This window comes from Acinonyx jubatus, chromosome D3, assembly GCF_027475565.1.
Source record: "Acinonyx jubatus isolate Ajub_Pintada_27869175 chromosome D3, VMU_Ajub_asm_v1.0, whole genome shotgun sequence".
Taxonomy (NCBI): domain Eukaryota; kingdom Metazoa; phylum Chordata; class Mammalia; order Carnivora; family Felidae; genus Acinonyx; species Acinonyx jubatus.
In genome coordinates this window covers 78,275,232-78,291,766 of record NC_069392.1, presented here as the reverse complement: position 1 = coordinate 78,291,766, position 16,535 = coordinate 78,275,232, and the positions used below count along the sequence as shown (strand labels likewise).

The 16,535-nt window shown below is 47.8% G+C and overlaps 1 protein-coding gene across 5 annotated transcripts in view; it reads right to left on the bottom strand.

Moving 5' to 3' along the window:
* Window positions 1–1,074: 1,074 nt before the first annotated feature.
* TNFRSF11A (TNF receptor superfamily member 11a) overlaps window positions 1,075–16,535 on the bottom strand; it is a 56,430-nt gene continuing 40,969 nt past the window's right edge. For all 5 annotated transcript variants that reach the window (XM_053205804.1, XM_053205807.1, XM_053205806.1 and 2 more), the window contains 3 exons: window positions 15,768–16,530; window positions 3,421–3,799; window positions 1,075–3,374 (listed from right to left, as the gene is read on the bottom strand). In XM_053205804.1, coding sequence (XP_053061779.1) covers window positions 3,444–3,799; window positions 15,768–16,530 — 1,119 coding nt within the window. In that variant the 3' untranslated portion in view covers window positions 1,075–3,374; window positions 3,421–3,443. The remainder of the gene's footprint in view (window positions 3,375–3,420; window positions 3,800–15,767; window positions 16,531–16,535) is intronic.

The window sequence follows — 16,535 nt, the reverse complement described above, 5'->3', positions numbered from 1 at the left end:
GACTCAGCATGAAGAGTGAACAGGACATCTCTTATCTGTCAATATAACAGGCTCCTCTGCCCAGGTGTTTCACCAGTTTTCCCGACTTTCCAAACTGTGCCATTGCCATGATCTGTGCCAATGGAATGCAGTACAGTAGACCCAGCTCCCCAAGAAAGTGCACTTGGCTTTGGAAGGAACTTCACTACTGAACCGTGGATGTGGGGGTCTCTCCATGGGCATCCACAGTCCTCTCCATTGAAGGGATGTGAGGTAGATAGATGGGAAAAGGGACTCACTCTCCCCCTCCTTGCATCCCTCCCTCTCCCTATATTGCTCTGCACCTCTTTCCATTAAAGGCCGGGGGTCTGTTTTCCCCAACTCTTAAGTCTGGGCTGCCCATGTCTCGCTTTGGCCAAAAGACTGTGGCAGAAGTAACAGCATGCTAGTTTAAGTCTAGGCCTCAAAGAGCCTGGCACGCGTGTGCTTGCTCTCTCAGAACTCTGCCACCACCAGAAAAGGTCTGGCTGGCTTGCTGGAAGGATGAGGGGGCATGTGGGCAGGCTTAGTCTGGCCCAGCCAACCCCAGCCAGCCAGCCTGCAGACCGCACGTGGGTAAGTCAGCCTACCCGGGCTCACCCAGGCCTGAAGACCCAACCAAGCTAAGCCAGCTCATGGATCTGGGACCCCAAAAGTTAGTGGTTTATTTCACCGCAGGGATGTATCCCCCTCCCCCACCAGAGGAAGGTTCCAGTACATCACATTCAAACTGCTCTTTGCACTTACAGGTAGAGAGAGAAATGAATTCTTCCTTCTTCTGGTAACTGAGTTAAATGTGGGTAGGAGACCCTAGAATCCATTTCAACTCTTTCACTGCACAGCCAGCCTGTATTTTAAAGAATTTTCTTATTATGAGATCAACAGCAGATATACCATCAAAGCGAAGCAATTTCTGCCCCAACTCTGTTGTTGAGAGTTCGACCAATAAGACACAATATAACCAACATCCGACACCACAGCACAACTTAGAGATCAGGAGTAAGTCACACCATTACCTTACAAAGAGCCCTGTTTAAACAAGCCATGAAAAAAAAATTTTTTATGGTCAAATATAAGTTTAATAATCTCTTTGTCACATTCCCCAATTTGTCATTATTGTCTTCATTATATTCTGTTTACATTTGTCACAAACATCTCTGTAATACACAGATACGGACCTGTTTTGCGATACATTTCTACCATTTAATTGTGTTTGGATCAATATGGAATGTAGGGATCAGGGTAGGAAAGAATACTACCTTTTTCTGAAAGTAGATTCTTATGTGTTTATTTAGCACCTTTTTATTTAAGGAGCTCAAGATACTTTAACATTCACTGTAGCATCCTTTTGTTATCTCTGGGTGAGGAAAGTGTCAAAAACGATCACTAGTGCTTTTTACAGAAAGAAAAATGAAAGCGCAGAATGCCAGAAGTAGCATCAGTGAGATGATAACAGTCATAGCAGAAACTTGGGTCTTTAGCTCAGCATTCTACTCTGTGAACCATATTTTGTCTGTTTAATACATTCCATATCAAAAGGTATAATGGTTTCTTCCACTTTTATAATATCTCTTTTTTTAATTTTTAATATTGACTTTTGAGAGAGAGAGAGAGAGACAGAGCATGAGCAGGAGAGGGGCAGAGAGAGGAGGAGACACAGAATCCTAAGCAGGCTCCAGGTTCTGAGCTGTCAGCACAGAGCCAGACGTGGGGCTTGAACCCACAAACTATGAGATCATGACTTCATGAGCTGAAGTCAGATGCTTAGCCGACTGAGCCACCCAGGTGCCCCATAACATCTCTTTTTGGATGGATGTTAACAAAATGGGCAGAACAGATAGTAAATTCCCATAAACTAATCATCCTGGCAATGCAATTACTCCCTGCAGGGGTTTTTGTTTGTTTGTTTGTTTTTGTTTTTGTTTTTTGCCAGCAAAGGAGTCCCATAAATTATAGAGCCACCCTCTGCTTCTCCATTAAAATTCATAACTGGCTGATAGTTTTCCAGCATTTCCAAGAGATCTGCAACCAGTAGGGAGAAATCAATGATGGCCACTCCTTCAGCTGGGCACCTGTGGCCCCTGGCATCTGAGGAGATTAAATACTCGCCACAACGGATGGACCAACCCAGGTAATTCTTTTCAATCTGACTCATGCTGTGTGTTTCCTCACGAGAGGGCTGGTCTAAGAGAAAAGTGTCTCAGTGATAAGTTTTCTTAAATGCATAATATGAGGATTCTGTTTAAAGTAAGAACACCAAGCTGCAGCAACTTGGATCTTTAGAGATTCAGCTAGGACCTGACGGCCTCTACTGGAATGAGTAAATACATTCACCTCAGGGGTGAACCATTTTGGGAGTGGGGGAAAGAAGGACACACTACCACTTAGTTCTGCCTGAGGATTGACAGAGTCTTAAAAACATTCAGGGGGAAGTAGGGTTTCCCTTTTTCCTTCCTCTAAAAAAACGAGAACACAGAAAAAATTTCAAAAACAAAAAGTCACTCCATTTGCTCCCTGAGCCTCCCTCCAAGCTTCACAGTCCTAGCCTTTTCCCAAAAGTGCTTAGTACAGACCTCCCTACCCCCCCCCAAAAAAACCGTCTCCAAAACACAGGGAGCCTACTTGCAAGAAGGGGTGCAAATATATGTAAAGAAGACCAGCACCCTAAGGATAATTTTCAAGAAAATCGTTACAGAGTAAAAACAAAAGGGGGGGGGGTTGTATCAAGAAAAATGTTATGGAAGTGAAATACAAATATGGGGGGGGGAGACCCAAAAAGAACAGAACAATCACTAAAACAGATGCCATAAAGAGACAAACTACTGATGAAATGATAATGGGGAATGGGAGGGGATGGAGGAAAACCCTACAAGGAGGTAAAAAGTGGAGCGACGCCTACCCGTGTCCATCAGTTGATACGTGACTGTGGGTAACAGTGAATGGTGACCACAAATGCAGGTTTTTAAAAAGTGCCCGATTCTATAAAGAGCAAGATAGGTGGAGAATGTCAGGTAATTTGACGATGTACCGAAGAGAGGGGCGTCTGGGCGCAGATCCGGGCTGCCGCCCTGACCCGCCCAGGAGCAGGTGCGCGCAGTCCCCAGGCCCCGCCCAGGAGCAGGTGCGCGCGGTTCCCCAGACCCCGCCCGGGAGCAGGTGCGCGCGGCCCCCAGGCCCCGCCCGGGAGCAGGTGCGTTCCGTCCCCAGGCCCCGCCCGGGCACAGGCGCGCGAGCCTCCTCCCGGCCCGCCCCTGGCCCCGGTCCCGCCCAGGCGCAGGTGCGTGCGGCTCCCCGCCTCCAAGTTGGAACGCGCGGCCCCTGTGGTGCCCGCCGAGCCCGGGCTGGATGGCCCCGAGGTCCGCGCCCGCCCCACCGCAGAGCGGCTCCGAGGGGGCGGCCGAGGGCCGCCGCGAGTCACCCGCCGCTCAGCGCCGCGCCCTTGCCGCGCCCTTGTCGGCCTCCCCCTGCTCCTGCACCGGCCGCGAGGCCTTGTCGGGCCCGGGGGAGCCGCACTCCTGCAGCCCCCCGCCCGGGCGCGCCTCCAGGTCAGCGCATGGGTCGGGGAAGCGCGGCCCGAGGCCCGCGAACGAGTCGCAGCGCGGCGGGCTCTCCTCCTGCACCGGGCGGCCCACCGGCTCCCCCGCGCCGCCGCCGCCGCCGCCGGGCCCCGCCGGGCCCTCCTGGGAGTTCTGGCTGACGTAGACCACGATGATGTCGCCCTTGAAGTTCATCACCTGCCCGCTGGAAATAAACGTGGAGTTACTGTTTCCAGTCACATTTCCTACAAGGGGAGAGGAAGAGAGAACACGCAGAGGATGAGTCATCGGCCCTTGGTGAGAACTTGGTCTTGTGATAGGGAAGTTTCCCAAGAAAGCAGGCTGTTCTAGCGGCGGCCTCTCCTCACCGACACCGTCTCTAAAGTGCATCTGACACTCCGAGGGGCTCCAACATTTTGCATCTCAGCAGGCCTGACTGCGGCAGAAGAAGGAGGGGCAAAGAGGAGAGCAGCGAGACCACAGGCCACGCTCCAGTCGTCGTTTGCCACGTGGGACTCAGCTTGCTGAGAGCACACCTGGGAGGAAGACTCACAGGTGCAGCTGCTACCTAGGAATGCATGTGCATGCGCAAGATCTACATGCAGCAAACAGCCAGTGGCCTGGTCAGGTCCAGTGCATCAGGAGGGGAACGCAGGGCAGGAGGAAAGGTCATTGCCAGATAGGACCCCGGAGCCCACTTCAGCCCAGCCTCCCGACTCTGACCAGTTGTCCTAGCTTTTTGTACCTTCCACGCAGGTCCCTGACAGTTCAGCCTTGGAGGGCCAGGGGGCCACCCAGGCTCAGTATTTAGCATGATTTAGTATTTAACTGATTTAGGTTAAATCAGTTTCCTTAACACTTCGTTTTTAACTCCTGGAACAAAAGAGATTCAGAAGACGAAAATGGGAAAAAAAACAAATCCTGTAAATCATTCTTTCCTCGGAAGCCTGAGGAGTGTTTTGTCCCTGGGTGGGGGGGGGGGGGTGCTCTATATCACTTCTTTGTGGGTGACTGGATTTGGCCAGTCTTTAATTCATGGGCCTTTTGGAAAATAGAAAGTTCAACAAATGTTAGGAAACTTGCTACTCCTATTATTCTTCTATTTAAAGACTGATAGCTAGAAATGTCCCAGGTGAAAAGAAGTGCCATAAACCAAGTAGATGCAGAAATGTCCCAACACTCAGTATCAAAAACAAAATCTTTCATTCTGACAGAGAGGTGAACAGCAAAACAGCTCCTCACTGTTAACTTCCTCTTTTTTTTTTCTCCTCTACTGTGACACAGCTTTATAACAATTTATAAACATTAACCTTCTATCACCCCTCCACAAGAAGAGATTTTCCTCAAATTTGGAAGGCTTGTTTTGGAGGGTCTAAAATACCAACAGCTTACAGGGAATCCCTTTGGGGAGCCTTCCCTCTACCCACAAGATACCTCCAGGGAAGCTGAAATGGAGGCCCAGTGACCCATGAAACTATAAGATTTAAAATGTGAGCAACTTAGGACGCCTGGGTGGCTCAGTCGGTTGAGTGACCAGCTCTTGATTTCTGTTTAGGTCATGATCTCACAGTTCTGGAGTTCAAGTCCTGCATTGGGCTCTCTACTTGAAGCACAGGGCCTGCTTGGGATTCTCTCTCTCTCTCTGCCCCTCCCCCACTTGCGCTCTCTCTCCCTCTCTCTCTCTCTCAAAAATAAGTAAAAACTTAAAAAAAAATAAAATGTGAGCAACAAATCTGAAGATCTATGACTCATGCTATTCCTCCCACAGGCAGTTGTATGCAGTATATATTTCAAGATAGGTAGTGGTGGGGATTTATTTGCCTAATAACCCCCCCAAGCAACACGGGGGTGGCCAGCTAGTATTCCCGTTCACCAGCTAGCTGGATGGCTCCACGTTCTCCATTTCCTCTGAAATATCTCAACAGGTGCTCAGAACATACATTGCACTCTAAACTAGCAGTCTACTTTCTAGTACGTCTATGCCTTCCTGCTCCCACCAGCTACCAAGGTGGTTCTCAGTTCTGTTTTTACCAGCTGAACTCATTAGTAAATGTTATTAACTATTTTGTGAAGTGGTAAAATCTAAGTGTGATAAAAAGGGGAAAGTTTGGGGCGCCTGGATGACTCAGCTGGTGAAGCGTCCGACTTCGGCTCAGGTCATGATCTTGTGGTTCACAGGTTCGAGCCCCACGTCAGGCGCTGTGCTGACAGCTCAGAGCCTGGCGCCTGCTTTGGATTCTGTGTCTCTCCCTCCCTCTGGCCCTCCCCTACTCGCACTCTGTCTCTCTTTCAAAAATAAACATTAAAAATTTTTAATAAAAAAAAAGGGGGGGAAATGTTTCTGTAAAAACCCAAGTTGACTGCTTTGCAAGGACCCAAATAAGAGCACTCGAGACAAGAGACCGCTTCAACAAACTGCTGAATTGGTGCGGTGGTGTGGGAAAGAGAACTGTGGAGAAAAGAAACAAAATGAAACACACGAAACGTGCAAAAGGATCTCACACTCACATTTGCTTTGCAAATGGCTGTAATTTCTCATTCCACACTAAAGACATAGAGAGTAGAAATTAAGATTGTGAGGTTCATGTAAAAAAAGTCTCAGGAAACTATCAACACCCAATACATATGGCCTTTACTAAAAATAGCGTGAACGTTAAGTTCTATGTTTTAAATTTAAAAAGATATTCAAGAGGGGCGCCCGGGATGGCTCAGTCAGTTGGGTGTTTGACTCTGGATTTCGGCTCATGTCAAGATCCCAGGGTCATGGGATCGAGCGTCGCATCAGGCTCTCTGCTGAGTGTGGAGCCTGCTTGAGATTCTCTCTCTCCCTCTGTCCCTCTCCTCAGTTTGTGCTCTCCTTCAAAAAAAAATTAAGTTTTTAAAAAGTATGATTTTCTCAGTACAGCTCCTCTAGTCTGTTGTGACAATGTCAGTGACTTGGTGATGCTCTTGTTCGTCCTTATAACGTAAAACTACACAGAGGGCATCGCTAACCACTGTGTGATTGATTTATGGTTTTGAATTTAATCTCCCATCTTCTTTGCCGTCTTCATACTGAGATTTATCTACTTAGGTCAGGGTATATACAATTTCTCCCTCATTTAAAATTTTATTTTCCAACAAATCATCATCATGAATCCACTGTTGTTTACCTTCTTCCTTGTCAGAATCTTCATCTTGTCAGAGCTCTAGTAAAAGCCCATGTTTTATCGTCTTGTACATCAAGATCCTGTTTAATTATTCACACTAAGAATTTTATCCCATGCCAATTGCCTCATGGCAAACAATATCTCTGATATAGAAGCTGTATTCTTTTTTCTTTCCCTTCCTCCTTCCCTTCCCCTCTCTTTTTCCAAAATGGAACTCAAATCCTTTTGCCCAAGATACATTTACACATTTCAGAATTCTTTGATTCATAGGCCGGATCAAGAATATTATTCTTTGAGGGGAGGTGGGGACAGAGTGGGGGAGGTGGACAAGACCTGTAAATTCCTAACAATTAGGACGTAAAGAAAAGTTATCTAGAATGAGTATGAGATTCTTAAACAATTTTATTCTTCACATGTGTTTTTTTTTTTCTCCTTTACCCAAGGTATAATTAATGACAAAAACTACCTTCGGTTAAGTCCCAGCCTGTTTCATCCACGCTGACTTTTTTGAGAGTAGTAAACTGGTACAGACTCAACTTCCTTAAAAAGCTTTACTGATTTCTCAATGACAGTAAGTGGCATCACAGCCGTCTTCACGGGCATGTAACCTGTGCAGCTACGTGGGGCTCCACACTCAGAAGGCCACGCCGGGTTTACTGCTCTACGGTCATCATCTTGAATTTCTTGTTAATTTCTGCACATGGACACCTTGTGTTTTCATTTTCCAGTGGGTTCTGGAAATTATGGAGTGGGTCCTGACCTGGCAGGCAGCCCTTGAAAGTATTGCTCTGCGGGGTGGTGGTGAGCACCTGTGCGGCTCAGTCGGTTAAGCATCTGACTCTTGATTTCGGCTCAGGTAACGATCTCATGGTTCATGAGTTTGAGCCCCACATCGGGCTCTGCGCTGACGGTGCTGAACCTGCTTGGGGTTCTCTCCCTCCCTCTCTCTCTCTGCCCCTCCCCCATGCGCGTGCGTGTGCTCTCTCTCTCTCTCTCAAAAAATAAATACACTTAAAAAAAGTATTACCCTGGGTTTTTCCCCTACACAGATGCTTTCGTTTAGCTTCACTCTTTTTGGAGGTGACATCCCGTAGGTTGGCCATCTTTCAATATTGCTGAAGTGTTCGTGAATCTAATTTTCTGTACCGATAGAGAACTAAATGTTTAGTAAGACACTAAGCTGCAGGGGCTATCTTCTGGTGCCACTAAAATACGGATCCCATGATATGTTTCCATGGTAACCACAGTGATGGGAACAACACCCCAAATCCAGAATTTCTGAGTGCTCCCTCCGTGCCGGGCGGGCTGCCCTGTGTGTGAGCATTCCAGGTTTGCTTTCCCCCTCCGCTAACACTGCCTCCAGGATGGGCAACCGCCAAACGGCCTTCTTTCCTCACGGCTCCTCCTGATACAGACTCACCTGCCTGGCATCTAATTATGTCAGTGTCATCCCGGTGTCGTGGCCCCTGACGAGCAGAAGGGGCCAACTGGTGACTAAAGTGATGAGCTGTCAGTGGCTGCCTGAGTACAAGAGAGTGAGCAGTGGGGAGGGACAGAGGAGAGAGCAGGGGTCTGGAAGCTTCCGGTCTTGTGCCGCTCAGCCCTCCCTACCTGTGGGATGCGGGACAAGCCACCTAACACCTCTCCAGATTGTGGCCTGCTCAGTTTGTGAAATGAGAATCAAGTTTCAAGCCCCGCCGGCCTGGCAGGGTGCGGCCGCACGGAGCAGCACACAATACCTGTTAAACGAAAGAATGAACGCATGAATACCCGCAGGACGGCACAAGGGTCCAATGAGATGATGGGTCTGAAAATCCCTGGGAAAGAGAGAACCAGGCTCAGGTGCGCAGATGGCATCACTACCCCTGGAATGTAGTGTCTGTGCGTGTGCAACTCGCAGGGAAACGGACTGGTGCAATGTGCCAGGCGGTAATGTTATTTTCCATCCCTGTCTTGTTGGAGGATCTCAACATGTCCTGAAGACGGAGAGGGAACTTCCCTCTAGAAATCTAAACAACTTCTGTTTTCTTCGCTGAAATAATTCATCATGACGGCTGTCACTGGTTTGAACACTCATCTGTAGAGTTCTACACTAAACCCCCATGGTCTCGTTTCTCCTCACCCAAGTCCGCTATGACCTGCCCGCAGCACGAGAGTCGATCAAGGTCAATTTAGAAGCAGCTGGTAATATCCTTATCCTGTAATACACCTCAGTCCTGAACTGTTCTTCTCAATAGCAATCATTCCTTAAAATGCGTTTTCTTCCTTTCAGGTCCCAAAGGTTGTATAGGGTTATGCAAGCTGACCAGAGAGGGCAAGGCCCTGGGACGGCGAGTTAGCAGGTCGCCATGGCAGCAAGCTGCCTGATCACGTGGGTGCCGAGGGGCCTCCTTTTCAGCATGGTTGCCGTGGCTTCTGCAGTTGATAGCGGCCCCTGAAGGGGTAGCTCTTTCCAGTGAGTGCCAAGGAAAGCCCCAGATTGTTCTGCTCTTAGAGGGGGACGCAGCTACCTTGTTGGTAGCTAAGGGAAATATGAAAAGGGAGGGCACCTGTGTGGCTCAGAGTCTGACTCTTGATTTCAGTTCAGGTCAGGATCTCACAGTTCACAGGATGGACCCCGCGACAGGCTCTGTGCTGACGGCACAGTGTGCAGTTAGCGGGAGTCTGCTTAGGATTCTCTCTCCCTCTCTCTCTCTTTCTCTCTCTCCTCTCTCTCTGCCCCTTCCCCACTTGTACTCTCGCACTCTCTCTCTCTCTCCCCCTCAAAATAAATAAACATTAAAAAAAAGAAAACGTAACAAGGGAAGCATGGCGTAGATGAGGCTTATCCAAGATGCCTCACAAAGGCCTGAGGCTTTTCGTCTCTACTGAGCCTCCAGGAAAACAAGCAAAGCAAGGGTCCCTCCCCACCTTCCTTAACTTTCCTCAGCTGCCTTTCCGACAGCTTTCCCCTGCTAGGCTGCCCCCGGCAGTGACTGTAACTTCATGTCACTTGAGGACAAAGATGGGGTTGGAGGCACGGGAAAGAAAGAGCTTCCCTCACAAAAGAACCGACGATTGTGAAAACAGCAGCTCCTGAGACAACTGGCAGAAGGGAGAGGACTCCTAGGCCATGATAGGCATCACTTGCTGCGCAGACCCCACGTAAAGCAGCAGTGCAGCGGTTTAAGGTCTAGGCTTCATAACAGATAATCAGGATGTCACAATAGTCTACTCACTGCACCTGGCTGGCTCAGTCGGCTAAGTGTCCTACTTTGGCTCGGGTCATGATCTCGTGGGTCATGAGTTCCAGCCCCACGTTGGGTTCTGTGCTGACAGCTCAGAAGCCTGCTTCGGATTCTGTGTCTCCCTCTCTCTCTGACCCTCCCTCACATATGCTCTCTCTCTCAAAAATAAATAAACATTAAAAAAAAATTTTTTTTTAATAGTCTACTCATCTCTCAACACAGGGAGACTGGGAATTGTATTTCAAGCTACCTAAAAGTGGGATTTGGGAGCCAGAATGACATGATGACTTTTATTAAATTAGAAATTTCAAAGAATTTCTAACATTAAACATGGATTGGTTCAGTCAAGATTAATATTTCATGTGACTTAACTAGCAGATTTTCCAGGTAACCCGAGAGCTAAAAATAGCACTGAAGTCAACAGAAACAATGGCCAAATGAAATGTCCCACCATGATCAGAGAGATGTCTACACTTTAATAAGTCCATGCATCACAATGGCCAACTCCATGGAATTTCTATTTCTTGGGCAGAGAAAACAAGCTTCATTTTAAGAACTCAATTTCTGGCAGAATTCACATTTTTAAGCAAGGTAATACATACTCTTCTCAAAAGCTTATTATGTTGTTTAAAATGCATAACGTATGAATACTGAATCAGAAGAACTATAGCAAATAATACCACCCAATTGTCATGTAGATTTTCTTCCAAGGAACAGAACTAAAAATATACACAAATACACTCAAACTACCCAGGCTACACGGAGTTCTTTTGGAATTTTTTAAAATCTTATTTTATACTTAACCCATATGCTTCTCATGTGATTTTCCTTTTTATGGAAATGTAAGCTCTGTTTTAGGCATTTGGAAGGAATGGAGTATATGATGATAAGGGCAGGGAACCAGTATTTAATAGTTCCATTCTGAATCATGCTCGAAAGTTAGTTAGAATGGCTTACGAATGAAACTCTTCCAGAGCGAGCCCCATCAGAACAGAGAGCTAGCAAGCAGGAGTGAATAAAAGTATACAGGGAACAAATTTTTCATATATTTTCAAATAACACATTGACTTTTAGTACCAATGAATATTGCCCAATAACCAAATCATAAAATGTCATTTTTAACTTACAGACTCACTGACCTAATACTTGCCCTTATAGTACTTAGCTAAAAGTGAAACCCAAGCTAGTGGACGGCATTCCAACAGGAGAGAAAAGAAAGTTAGAAACAGAGCATTGTCCACTGGGGGCCCCTGGGTGGCTCAGTCAGTTAAGCGTCCAACTTTGGCTCAGGTCATGATCTTGCAGTTCTTGGGTTTGAGCCCAGTGCCTGGCTCTGTGCTGACCACTCAGAGCCTGGAGCCTGCTTCAGATTCTGTGTCTCCCTCTCTCTCTGCCCCTTCCTCACTTATTCTCTCTCTCTCTCTCTCTCTCTCAAATAAATAAATAAATAAATAAATAAATAAATAAGATAGAGCATTGTCCATTGCCTGGGGGGAGTGGAGGGAAAGGGAAGAAAATTGAGGTAGGAAAGCCTTTATTTGTCCTTTCCGGGTGGAAATGGATGGTCAAGAATAGTCATGTCAAGAGAGGGGGACCCAGGGATGGGAGAAACGGGCAAGTGCCCTTCATCTTCCAGTGCCCTTGGTGTGTCTGTGCCATTTGCATGAGCCAGCTCACCTTTGCCTCCTCTACCCAGGACACTGAGGTCTGTCCAGGATAGTTAATGTCAGCCCTTCAGACCCCTGCCTGGCCTCCCGCTCCCCAGAACAGACTGAAGAAGTAGGAGGTGGAGAGTGAGTTTAGGGAACAAACAAACATGGTCTCTTGTTCTCTAGTTACTCATGACTGGCTGAATGAATGAATGAGACGGACACGCCGTGACTAAGTCACCTTGGGAGAGACTGGAAAGATCAGGTGTGGCAAAGCTCATGGAAATTCCCACTGAATGGTGCGGCTGTCTAGAGACGGCTCGTTGATAAAGGTGTGGGGGTGCCGGGCTCAGTGAGAAGGACAGAAAGCACACAGAAGGCGCCGTGCAGGCAGCACGCCTGCCCTCTCTGTCCAGAAGTGGCATCTGAGCTGGGACCTGGAAGGACAGGAGGAGTGGGCGGTCTGGAAAAAGGGCCAGTGCACGGGCGGGGTGGCTGGCACTAACAGAAGCACAGAAGAGGAGAGTGAGGGGTGTTCGTACTAAAAGGGGCTGGCTTTGGCCAGAACTGAGGTGGGTGAGCGGGGGAAGGAGAGAGCAGGCTGTGATCTCAAGTTACTGATTTCTTCAGTTGTCCACTCCTTCACCTCAATCCCTACTTGCTTGGCAAGCTTTCCCAAGTCTCCGTGGCTCAGTAGACTGTCAATAAAGATATGGCAGAAAAATCAATATGTAGTTGGTGTTCGTTAATAATCACTGTGGGCCCTGTAAATAAACAACGGTTTTCAGCTCAAAAGTGGCCGAACCAAGTAAGTGATTTCAGGGGCTGAAAACAAGTCACCAGTCACTACAGACCCATTATTCTTTCTTCCACAGGAAATAATTTTCTAGACACAGTGAGAATTCTCCAAGCTCCAGGTGAAAGGATTTGTAACCAAGGTAACCACCATTACGTCATCAGGACAGTAATTTAAGATGTAAATTAAGAAGTGGTTATAGAAGACATAACCAAATGTATGCGTTCCCCTTATGGGTCTTTGCTAACAATTCTCACCGTTCTTTAAGAGTTACAACACTGAAGGGCGCCTGGGTGGCTCAGTCGGTTGAGCGTCCGACTTCGGCTCAGGTCATGACCTCATGGTTTGTGGGTTCGAGCCCCACGTCGGGCTCTGTGCTGCCGGCTCGGAGCCTGGAGCCTGCTTTGGGTTCTGTGTCTCCCTCTCTCTCTGCCCCTCCCCCATCGTGCTGTGTCTCTGCCTCTCAAAATAATAAACATTAAAAAGAAAGAATTATAACATTGAGAAAATAGCCTTAACGCTGGATATTATTTTTAAAAGTTATGCTTGTAGAACTGTTTGGAGAACCATCATTCGCTTCCAAGGGATGCTGGGTGTGAAGGAGATATCCCCCCGCCCCTACTGAGGAAGTACCCAATCGTGTCATTGTTTCCAGAAACCACTTGATTTGGTTGCCAGTTTTTTTACATTATTCTTTTTGAGAGAGAGCGAGAAAGAGACAGCGTGCAAATGGGGAAAGGGGCAGACGAAGAGAGAGAATCTGAAGCAGGCTCCGTGCTCGGCACAGAGCCCCATGCAGGTCTCAACCTCATGACCGTGAGATTGTGACCTGAGCCAAAACCAACAGTCGGATGCTCAACCAACTGAGCCACCCAGGCGCCTCCGGAAGTTTAAAACATAAAAACCCACACCTAAAAATCTAAAACCCAATTAAAAAAAGCCACCTCCTTCAAGTCCTCGAGAGCACAGTGGCTTTCAGGAGATCAAATACGAATAGACCTCCCTCTGATTTTTCACTCAAGCTCCATTCTTTCACACATTATATAGAACGTACATTATGACAATCTTAAAAAAAAAAAAAAAAAAAAAAGCAATAATGAGGAAGTGCTATTTTGACCAGAAACCAGAAGGCTTGTTCATGCAGAAGCAATTATGGAGAGAAGAGCACAGCCTCAAAAATCAGGCTGGCTGCTGCTTCTCCTCGGGCTAGAATGAACTTGGCCCTCTTGCTGGCATCCACACGCGGGCTCTCACGGATGTTTTGCATGGCTAAGCACCAGATGAACAGAGAGAAAGCAGTGTAAACTTTCTGCAAATTAACACCACTTAGTTGATGACACACTTTTTTTTTTTTCTTTCCTCTATGCCTAGCTGTTTAGTGCTGGAGAAAAGAAATGATAATAAAAAACAGACTAGGGCATTGTTTTAACTCTTTACAGGAGACCACAGATCTAGCTTTTGGCTTTGTGACACTAAGAAAAAAAATCTCTCTTTAAGTTTGGCCAACATGGGGCACCTGGGTGGCTCAGTCAGTTAAACATCCGACTTTGGCTCAGGTCATGATCTCACGGTTCGGGAGTTCAAGCCCCGCGTCAGGCTCTGCACTGACAGAGACTGGGAAGGCTTGGGATTCTCTCTCTCTCCCCTTTGCCCCTCCTCCACTTGCACCCCCCCCCCCCCAATAAATAAACTTTAAAAAAAAATAAACAAATTCGGCCAACTCTTCTTCCAACAGTTGCTGAAGTTGTTCACACAGTGGCAGTCTTACTAAGACATGGCCACGGCCACACTCAGCTTTGGTTTCCCAGCTCCCCACAGTCCAAAACGCTAGTGTTTCGTATGTCTCTATGACCGATAGGAAGAAAATTAACCACTAAAAAAAGAAGTAGAATCATAGAAACGAAGAGTAGAGCCCAACTTTCAGTTATGGAAATTCCTTAAAATCTTAACGCTGAGGTCTTCTGAAGGAAGAACACATCGGTTCTTTGAAAATATCCCCAAACGCATCTCCTCCTTTCAGTCTGAGAATTGATACAATAGAATTTACACGTCAGGAAATTTGTGTAGTTAACAGCAAAACCGCAAAGCTTAGAAGACAGATTAAAGTACACTCTTCTATCAAATAAGCCAGGGGCCATCGCCAGCATGAGGCAGAAGAGACTCTGTGTTTCGGGTAGGACCTAGCTACCTCAGGGTCATAAAATCATTCAAAGACCAGCCGCTGGTACTACTTGTGGTCTAAATAAAGAGGCAGGAAAGAAAAAGAAAAAGGCATCCTAGGATACAGGTGGTCCACAAATGGGCTTTTTTCCTTTTCCTTTTTGAGGGTGGGAGGAGTCTGTGAAGCCCTTTATAGTTTTTTTTTTTAAGTCTGTTTGTTTGTTTATTTAGAGAACCAGCGGGGGAGGGGCAGAGAGAGAAGGGGACCGAGGATCCCAAGCAGGCTCCGTGCTGACAGCAGAGAGCCCAACGCGGGGCTCGAACACACGCACCGCGAGACCGTGACCTGAGCCAAAGTCGGATGCTCAACTGAACAAGCCATCCAGGCACCCCCTGTGAAGCCCTTTAAATGGTATAGGTGCACTTATTCATTTTTCTGGAGAGAGTGTCTATAAGCTGTCGGAAGACTCTCAGAGAGATCCCTGACCCCCCACGTGGTAGATAAAACCCAGAGCTCACACTACCAGCGGCAAAGTTCCTTATAACTATGATAAAACAGATGGCGTCTTAGCCTTGGGGAAAAAGTTATTATAATTGGTGGGCCATTCGTGCTCAAACAGTGATGCAACGATAAGTCTCTATCATGATTTTAAACTGTAAAATTATCCTCCTGGTTCCATAAATACATTATATGCAGTGGCCGTAAAAGGGGCTTCTCATATAAAGCATCAAAGGACATTTATACTGCATCATGAATTTGGTATCGAACCGAGATACTCTCCATAAATATTAATTGATTAAGAATTAACTAAACGATGTTTGTCCCCTGAAAATTATAAAAGCTTTCTCGGGAGTTTTGAGGAGTAGGTTGCTTTAAAAACACAAACAGAACCCAGAAATCTGAGGGAACGCCTTGACTTCAGCCAGTCCCGAGGTCAATGCTGCCATTGCCTTGGGAGGCTCACTGCCGGGGGCGGGCGGTGAGGCATGTGTAAATGAAGACAGTCCCGGGGGCTGGAGGATACAGTCACACACCCGTCACAAACCCAACGTGCGGACGGGGTCAAAACCCACCCTGCAAAGAGGTCTATCAGGAGGAAACGTGCGAGCAAAATTTTCCCCACGTTAGCATCCTTCCTCCCCAAATGGTCTGGGACACTTGCCTTCAAACACTGCATAAAGAACAGGCCTTTTTTAAAGCTCAGAAGGAAGGGACCAGGAAAATCACTTACCAGACGCAGGTGGCTGGTCACTGGAGGGGCTTCCAGACCCCGGGCCTCCCCTCACCGAGCCGGGAAGCCTTACGTCGGCCCCGTCCGTGGGCTGGCCTGTCCCCTCGGCTGCTTCTTCAGGCGGGGGGCCCATGCCATAGGCGCACTGGGGCAAAGGTCCACTTTTCGCGGTAGGCGTGAGGGGTTCCCGGTCCTCCCCGGGAGGGTTTCTGCAGCCTGCGCAGCCCTCTGCTGAGCTGGGGCTGGCGGCCCAGTGGGGGCAATTGCCACCCTCCACTTCTTTTTGCAAGTACTTTTCGGGGGCTATGGGAATCCAGTCGGTCCTGCACGGGGGCTCCGTGAAACTGCAGCTTTCAGAATCCACCAAGCCCTCTGTCCCAGTGAAGCACTGGCTTAAACTGTCATTCTCCCCCACCTCCAGGGGCTCAGGGAAAGGGGGTGTGGATTTGCTGCCAGGCCGAGGGAGGGACAGTGAAGAGTCTGGGGTCTGGGAGGGCCTGTCTACATATTCGTCTTCCGTGGGCATCTGCCTGAAGGGGTCCCCCTCAATCTCGCTGACCAAGGTGAGCACTCCAGCATCTTCTCCCTGTGCACAGGGACCACCCCCTGTGCACACACCACCACAGAGGCCAACGCCGTCTGGACAGCACATATCTTCGGGAAACATCTTCTCTTCCAGAGTCAGCAGTAAGACACCTTCACAAATTTCACGCTGACTAGAGGCTTCCATATGAGTGCTGCTAAAATTGTTGCCTGAGGACTCCTGCA